General features: G+C 42.3%; 1 protein-coding gene across 1 annotated transcript; it reads right to left on the bottom strand.

Moving 5' to 3' along the window:
- Nucleotides 1-4233: 4233 nt before the first annotated feature.
- LOC147070256 (uncharacterized) lies at nt 4234-9299 on the bottom strand. Its single transcript, XM_085949930.1, has 4 exons — nt 8695-9299; nt 7715-7809; nt 7010-7274; nt 4234-4277 (listed from the first exon to the last, which is right to left on the bottom strand). The coding sequence occupies exons 2-4, from the start codon at nt 7787-7789 to the stop codon at nt 4234-4236; spliced, it is 384 nt and encodes a 127-aa protein (XP_085806056.1). The 5' UTR covers nt 7790-7809; nt 8695-9299.
- Nucleotides 9300-9444: the final 145 nt, after the last annotated feature.

Below are 9444 nucleotides of genomic sequence, written 5' to 3'. Positions count from 1 at the left end.
ACAAACTATCGCGACCTACAGACTTGGCGATTTTATGAGCCAACTCCCTTATCTGGAAAAGGGTCAATCTGAAACCCAACTCCTGCATATTATTAATATATGTGAGCAATCTCTGTTCATGTTCTACTATCAATGCAAAAGGCCTTCCTAATTTTGAAAAATGCGTCGCTGAATGGCTGTCTTCTCCCTCGTTCTTCGAAATAAATCGTTTTAAAGATGACCGTGGAATACCCACGGCTTTTGCCGCTCTATATAATGTAAATTTTTGATCCCTCACCAGGTCTGCCGCTCTTTGTACGTCAAAAAATGAATACGTCCTGTAACATTTGTAGCCAACTTCCCTTCTCTCTCTTCTTTTAGGTGCCATCAAAAAGGTGGTAGGTAATTTGGTGATAGTCTGTATAACCTGGAATTATTTTTTATAACAAAATTAAACACCCGTAAGACAATATAAAATAGTTTTTTGTAATTTTTTTCACTGGTTAATTCATTTTTTTTAAATAAGTCTCTAATAGTGGCCTAAAAATGTAGGTACTGTCGAAAAATGACAAATCTCTTAAAATTTCTATGATATTTGTAAGCCTATAATGTTTAAATTCACTAAATAATGACAAAACCGTATTAATGGAAACATATAATAGGCCATGAAACATGGAAAACAATTATAAAAACACAAATAATGTGAATATTACCTTGATACAGCTTAAATGTTGGAAAACGAAAGATTTTAGTTGAAAAATGTGTCAATTCTCCGAAAGGCGTTTAATGCAAACACGTGTGCGTCAACCGATAGCTAATAATAGCACTTTGAAAATAATTATGCGAAGTCAAAGAATTTCAAGGTGTCAATAATTGTCAAGGCATTTCCATGTAGGTATCAAGTTATAGCTAACTTTGTAGATCAATGACCGCGACAATAATCTTTGTATATCTGTTCTCACTTAGTTAGTTAATATAATAGCCTAATTATTACATAATTATAAGTGCTCGTCCGTAGTCATCTGGCGGGCGCGGCGCGGCGGCGTCTTGCGAAACTCAAACGTAAAACCGTGTGTATTATCCTCCAAAAAAGACACTGTCTACAAACATTTTAAACACGGTTATACGTTTGAGTTTTGCAAGACGCCGCCGCGCCGCCCCCGCGCGATCACTACGTTCTTGCACTAAGTTGATAAAATAATAATCAGTACGTCATGATGGATAAAAAGAGAATTATTTGATTGTAAGTTTTTGACCGAAGCACATCGCTCTGTGCTGTGATTCGCATTATTTTAACAATTGTACATATGTACTTACGCAATTTAAATAAACTCACACCCTTCATAATCACGACAACGACTTCTCATCAGCTCTCCTCATCACCACACCATTGGCCCTCACATCGACGACCCCTACAGTGGTGAACCCGACGTTCCACGCAACCGCAAATTCAACATATTCAAGACAATGCCGAGAGGATACGACGACACCCACAGCCCCGCCGCAACCAGTAACAGCGAACTTTCAAAGGCCGTCGGAGAAGTCAATAGGGTCGCTGTACGAATCCCACTCTTCTGCCCAGAGGATCCAGAGATGTGGTTCTGCATGGCAGAAAAGAGTTTTACAGCATCAGGAGTCGTAACAGAGGAGACCAGGTTCGGGTACATCCTGGGAGCATTGGACCCACGGTATGCGTCCGAAGTGCGAGACATCATATTATGCCCACCAGACGAGGGAACATACCAGCTCTTGAAAAAGGAATTGATTCGTTGCCTCAGCTCCACTCAAGAGCAAAAAACAAGACGGTCTTCTAGAACACGAAGAGATGGGGGATCGGAAACCGTCACAGTTCCTACGTCATTTAAGGACTCTTGCCGGTACCGCCATCTCCGACGAAGTTCTGAGAACCTTGTGGATAGGTAGGTTGCCACACACCATGCAGGTAGTGCTCGCCACCCAAAAGGACACAGATCTGGACAAAGTTGCGGACCTTGCTGATGCCATGGTGGAAGCCACAGCCAGACCGTCAATCTCGGAGGCAACTATGGAAGCGCTGATTGAGACCAGGATGCGGAAACTCACGTTGTCATTGCAGGAGCAAATGACAAGCATCCGAGATGAAATCGCCGGCTTCCACAGCCGCGACTCACGTCCACGGGTAAAGAACCACGGCCGGCGATTCAACAGCCGCTCACGAAGCCGTAAAAGTGGACGTTCATCCAGTCGCAACAGAGAAGATACCAAAGGCAAATGCTGGTACCACCATATGTTCGGAGCAGCCGCACAGAAGTGCAGACAACCCTGCAGCCATCAAGAGGGAAACGCTCCGGGCAATCACTGATAGCGGCCAGCAAATACAGCCCAACGCCAATCCGCCTATTTTTCACCGACCACAACACGAAAATACAGTTTCTAGTCGACACAGGTGCTGATCTCTGTGTGTACCCACGTTCTAAAGTTCCGGGACGTCTAACAAAAACGACATACGAGCTGTCAGCGGCGAACGCTACGGTATTCGCTGCATACGGGAACCTTCCGTTGACATTAAACTTGGGCCTACGACGAGACTTCACATGGAGGTTCGTCATTGCCGATGTTAGTAAGGCCATCATTGGAATTGATTTTTTAATCCATTTTGGATTGTTAGTCGACGCCAAGAATAGACGTATGTTAGACCAAACCACTCATCTCACCACTTCCGGAAACCGCAGTACGGGAGAGGTCCTGTCGATCAAAACCGTTTCAGGCAGGTCTGCGTATCATGACCTGTTGCAACAGTTTCCAGATATCACACGTCCCGATGGCACAGTCAAAAGGCCGCATAACACAACGAAACATCATATCAATCAAACACCGGGACCACCAGTGGCTGCGCACCCAAGGCGACTCGCTCCGGACAAACTACAGATTGCGAAGAAGAAGTTTCAAGATATGATGATACTTGGGATTGCTCGACCATCAGGTAGCAGTTGGGCATCGCCGTTACACCTGGTCGCCAAATCGAACGAACAATGGCGTCCGTGTGGTGACTACCGAGGTCTGAACGCCAGATCCATACCAGATCGGTATCCGGTACGTCACATCCAAGATTTTGCCCAAGCTCTCCGCGGGAGGAAGGTATTCTCCACCATCGACCTGGTCCGAGCATACAATAATCCCAGTCGCCGAAGAAGACATACCGAAGACTGCCATTACGACACCTTTGGCCTATTCGAGTTTCCATATATGTCGCTTGGTCTCCGTAACGTGGCGCAAACCTTCCAAAGATTCATCGACGAAGTACTACAAGGCATGGACTTCTGCTATGCCTACATCGATGACATCTTGATCGTTTCAAGCTCAGCCAATAGTGACGCCTATCAGTGACGCCTCAGACACCGCTGTTGGCGCAGCACTCCACCAATTGGTCGACGATCAATGGGAACCACTTGCGTTTTTCTCCAAGAAACTCAATCCAGCCGAGCAGAAATATGGAGCTTACGACTGTGAACTTCTAGCGATCTACATGGCAGTCAAGTATTTCTGACACATGGTAGAAGCCCGATCATTCGTCATATACACGGACCACAAGCCCATCACTTTTGCTTTCAGGCAGAAAGCCGAGAAGTGTTCTCCACGACAGTTTCGGCATTTAGACTTCATCGGACAATTTTCCATCGACATCCGTCACATCTCTGGCAAGGACAACGTTGTTGCTGACGCTCTTTCTAGAGTGAAAGCGATTGCCGAAAATCCACTCGATTACGCAAGCCTGGCAGCTGATCAACAAAAAGATGAAGAGCTGAAGATATTCCTACGCGACGGATCCTCCTTACAACTGAAACAGGTGCAGATTCCGGAAGTTAACGTAGCTATCTTTTGTGACCTGTCTACTGCATACGCAAGACCCTTCATCACCAAGCCGTTCCGTGAAGCTGCATTCAACGCAATATACCGACTTTGACATCCTGGCATTACCGCGACCACAAAACTCGCAACACAGCGTTTCGTGTGGCCTTCTATCGAAAAGGACTGCAAGCGATGGGCTCGCAGTTGCATTCAATGTCAGAAAAATAAAGTTACACGCCATGTCTCAGCACCATTAGGCGCGTTTGTGCCACCGTCAATTCGATTTGAGCACGTCCACATCGACATTGTCAGCCTACCACCGTCGGAGGGATATCGATGCTGTTTAACATGTGTAGACCGCTTTACTAGATGGCCAGAAGCCTTCCCGTTGAAAGACCAAGAAGCAGAGACTGTGGCACGAGCATTTTACTCCGGATGGATTACGTGGTTTGGAACTCCAGTCCGAATCACTACGGACCAAGGAAGACAGTTTGAGTCACAGCTAATCGAACAACTAAATCGTCTGGCAGGTACAACTCACATTCACACCACCGCGTACCATCCCGCAGCAAATGGCATGGTCGAGAGGTTACATCGTCAAATGAAAGCAGCCATCAAATGCCATCAAAAAAAGCGTTGGACAGAGACACTACCCACATTCTTGATGGGAATCAGTGCAGCTTGGCGAGAAGATCTCAAAACTACCTCAGCCGAGCTGGTCTATGGCAAACCTCTACGGTTACCGGGCGAATTCTTAGGGTCAAAGCAACCCAACGACTGCGAACCAGCCAATTTCGTCAAATATCTCCGACAACATTTTTATGAGTTGCAACGCGCCGAAACAACGCACCACGACGGGAAGCACTCATTCATGTTCAAAGATTTGGATAAGACCTTGCATGTGCTACTCCGAGATGACATGGTCAAAGTACCTTTGCAGTCGCCATACACTGGCCCACACAAAGTTATCAGCCAGAATACCCGGACCTACGTCATTCAAGTTCGAGGTAAGGACACCACAGTCACTGTAGACCGCCTCAAACCTGCATACATAATGGTAGAGGAGGATGACAACTCATCAAAGGAGAAACCGGCACTGAATGATCCAGCACCAGAAAACATCAGCCAGCATGATTACGTCACACGTACAGGCAGACGTGTACACTTTCCTGACCGTCTAGACCAGTGCTCCGCAACCGGTGTGCCGCGAGACGATGCTAGGTGTGCGGAATTTTGTTGAATTGAGGAACGACGTGACGCTAAAAATGAATTTCGCCGATGTTCCATTGAGTATTTTCTGGATTTCGGTTAATAATATATGTAAGGCCGAAATCCCGAATGCTGAAATCCCGAATGGCCGAAATCCCGAATGGCCGAAATCCCGAAAGCCGAAATCTCGTAGCCGAAACCCCGAATACCGAAATCCCGAATGCTGAAATCCCGAATGGCCGGAATCCCGAAGGCCGAAATCCCGAAAAATAAAAAAATACAAACGTCAATAATTGCGCAATCTTGAATTACGCAATTTTTACCAGAGAGACAGAAGCTCATTTTTTTGCGGAAAATGGGTTTTGCAGATTGTGCATTTTTTTGCAGGAGAGACAATTTTGTAGAACAAATGAATTTTGTCTCTCTTGCAAAAATTGCACAATTCGAGATTGCCCAATTATTGGTGTTTGTATTTTTCGGGATTTCAGCCTTCAGGATTCCGGCCATTCGGGATTTCAGCGTTCGGGATTTCGGTATTCGGGATTTCAGCTTTCGGGATTTCGGCCATTTGGGATTTCGGCCTTCGGGATTTCGTCCGGCACCCGTCGTCACCATACCATTGGCCCTCACATCGACGACCCCTACACATATAATATATTATGCCTTATTCTTGAAATTTTTCTGACGGCGGGTTATTTGAATACACTTTATACAAACTATCACCAAATTATCTGTATCACCACATTACCTTACCATACCCTACCTAGCACTGAAGTATGATTTACGACAACAGTACTATAATGCCAGCGCTCCATTGGCGAGCCAAAAGTCCGACGACAATAAGTCTTCAGATTTTTCTACGTTCTGCTACTGGCCAACAGACGTTCAACGAAACGAGTATATAATTAATTTGACGAGTAAAACAGTCGACTTTGACAGCATAGATAATATACGTATATCTGACAGTTAAATCGTGATGGCGTTAAATGATACCGACGTTTTATGTTTTTTGGGTTATTGGGTGGCAGATAATGTAATAACGAAGCAAAGGGTACACAAATACTGGGTGAAACATTGGATAAGGAAACGAACGACATTATCCCACACAAATTTAATACGAGAATTGCGTTTGCAACCGAGCGATTTCCGCAATTATTTGCGAATGTCGGAGGATGTATACACAGAACTGTATAATTTGGTCTCCCCATTTATTAAGAAAAAAATACTATGATGAGGGAAGCTATTTCTCCTCATGATAGATTATGTGCAACCCTGCGATTTTTGGTTGCCGGCGGAACATTCACTGACTTGCATTATAGAACTGCGATTGGAAGACAAACTCTGGGCAAGATAATTCCCGAAACTTGCCAAGTCATCATTGACGTTTTGAAAGGAGAATATTTCAAGGTGTGTATTATATTATACGTCATCTAATAAAGTTGGGTAAATTTACAAATATATCATTAACAAGTAGACATTGGTTGGTCTTATAAAGTGAACGTTTAGTGGATTGTTTTACCTATATAAATCATAGACGGCAACATCATAAGAATGGCAGACAAGATGCATTTGAGATAGGTATATATATAGTCACAAATAAGGCCATCGTTGACATGCTAAATATTCAATAGACCATTAGAATGCTGTACCTAGCCAGGACTCTCCATATAGGCTGTAAGCAAGCTGCTTAATTATTCCTGTTGAATGTATTGTAATACTAGTCATATTCTTCGAAAAGCAAGCATGGAATTTGATTTCTAAATGAGGCCACATAATAATATAGGTTTGCTAACATAGCTCAAATACTTACCATTTGTTGTATCGCTTAAGCTAAGGTTTATAGGCATAAAAACAAACAAAAAAACAAATATTTTTACAAGATATTTATTCATACAAAAAACATTAATTTATTATACCGGCTTTTGTACATTTTTGCTTAATATACGATAAACTGGTTGAGTATGAACAGTAGTTGCTGGCATTATTTTGTCACTTTGTCCCATAAAGGCAACTTCATGCATCAGCTTCTCGGCCAGCAATCTTTGTCCCTGTGACATCGATCGTAGTTTCATGGCCATCATTTTGCCAAAAACATCAAATTCATCTTCAGTCTTGCTTAGTTTGTCGGTGATTAATTCTAACACTTTCTTGGCGCTATCATTCGATTTTTTTCGTTTGAACGATGGGGGTTCTGGTGCTCTATTGAGATTCGACCTTGGAGTAGTCGACAACGTGGATGTTGAAGGCGAATATTCTATCTGTAAATAAAATGTTGATTATTTTTTGTTGCAGTTCCCTGATACGCACGAAGAAATGGAGACGATTGCAGAAGAATTTAATAGTAAATGGCAATTTCCAAATTGCCTGGGTGCAGTTGATGGGAAACACATTGCAATCGTGCCACCTGCAGGCGCCGGCTCCCACTTTTATAATTACAAACATTTCCACAGCATTGTTTTGATGGCGATTGCAAATGCTAATTATGAATTTATTTATGTTGATGTTGGAACAAATGGACGTATTTCAGATGGAGGCGTACTGAGAAAATCTGATTTTTTCAAACGTTTAGACGAAGGCAGATTAAAAATACCTGCACCAAAAAAATATTTTAATACTACCGGAGCTGTCACATGGCAAGAAAGTATGATAAGCAATAGATAAATTAAACCAATGTAACAATTTAGTTAAAATGTTTTACCTCAATACAATCTTCGTTGTTTAACGAGTTGGAGTAACTCTCATCAGGAGACATGTATTCCAAATCGTCCACCATGCTGGATATTGAGCTCGATTCTGTAAAACAAAATGTAAATTGTTAAAATACAACATAATACTCAAACTTGTTTTTTATTATCTCTCCCCTAAGTACCCATTCCTTCATACGGTTAATATTGATATTGGTATAATTGGTGTAATCCAGTATATCGGGTATTTTCAAAATGTGTTTTCCGCTGTATTCCTCATAACCAAACTGTACCATTAATTTTGATTGATGATTGACGATTTATTGATTGTCTCTGAAGGAACCTAACTCGAGCGATTTTTGATTTTATGATCATTTCTTTTCTTCTTCTTTCGACCATGTCCGATCATAATATGGACCTCCACGGAGTGGAGGTTTGTATTGACAGATTTTGTTTTTACGAGAAATGGATGTCAGCCACTTGCTCAACATATTAGGTCCATACTCTGACTCATACACAAATTGAAATTCAATGTGTACTTGTCAGACCCAGGATTTGAACCTGGGACCCGACCACGACTCAATAAGCCGCGCTTCCACCGCCATGATCGTACCTATATATTATTATTTCTTACCTACCTCAGCAAAGAATAAGTAATTTTATTGTGACTAGAAATGATTCATAGCTGTATGTTTTAATTGCTTAATAGTTGCTAATCTAATGCGATGTCACTTTCAGAGCTACGACAATGTCATAGTCTGCACGTGTATAATAAATAGCTTTAAAGCATTCCCTCGTACCTATATATTATTATTATTTATTACCTACCTCAGCAAAGAATAAGTAATTTTATTGTGACTAGAAATGATTCATAGCTGTATGTTTTAATTGCTTAATAGTAGCTAATCTAATGCGATGTCACTTTCAGAGCTAGGTACGACAATTTCATAATCTGCACGTGTATAATAAATAGCTTTAAAGCATTCCTACGTACTTCCATTTGGTCGTTCAAGAACTCCAAATTTTTATAGTACCACAGTTTGGGTAGATAAACTGCGTCTGTGCCGGCTCCGCTTCGATATGATGTCCTTACTTTATTTCTCTCCTTTCTGTAACCCGACCTCAATGTCTGTATTTTCTTTTTGACATCGTTGACCGTTGCCTGCGGCTCCACTTTGATTAATATTTCCAAAAGTTCCGCATACGCCAAGGACTTGGCATCACGATTCTTGTATAGTGGGCTGGTCGTCTTCCACAACGACGGGTTGTCTTTAAAACAACTAATAAAATCTTCCAAGAAACTTTTCGAATGCACTCGTAGATCTACCATTGTTGTTTTCGATGTCCGAACACTTTGAATGACAGTAAAATAATGATGGCGCTCATAGACTAATATATGGCGCTGTCGTCCGTCGGCATAGATATAAATAATGTGACGGTAAAGCGTGGTGAACGTACGAATTTCAGCGGCTCGGCGAGTAAAATATCAAACATGTTTGAAATCCAACGAGCCTGGTCTGCGGATTAAAAAGTCCGCAGACCTGGGGTGCTCCACGCGAAAAAAAAGTCCGAAGACTGTAAATCGTCTGACTTGCGTGCCAATGGAGCGCCGGCATAAAAATAATTAGGTAGGTACCTACGTATACTATTATGTACGTTACTACGCTCAAAATAGGTACTATAATTTAGAATATCAAAAAAAGATTTAATTTCAAAGAGATTGGACAATCTTCATTCTTCAATT

The sequence above is a fragment of the Rhyacophila brunnea genome, unplaced genomic scaffold (assembly GCF_057557595.1).
Source record: "Rhyacophila brunnea isolate RB1 unplaced genomic scaffold, BYU_Rbru_1.0 scaffold_22, whole genome shotgun sequence".
NCBI lineage: Eukaryota > Metazoa > Arthropoda > Insecta > Trichoptera > Rhyacophilidae > Rhyacophila > Rhyacophila brunnea.
Note: the sequence above shows the minus strand (reverse complement) of the source record. Positions and strands in the feature narration are given on the sequence as shown.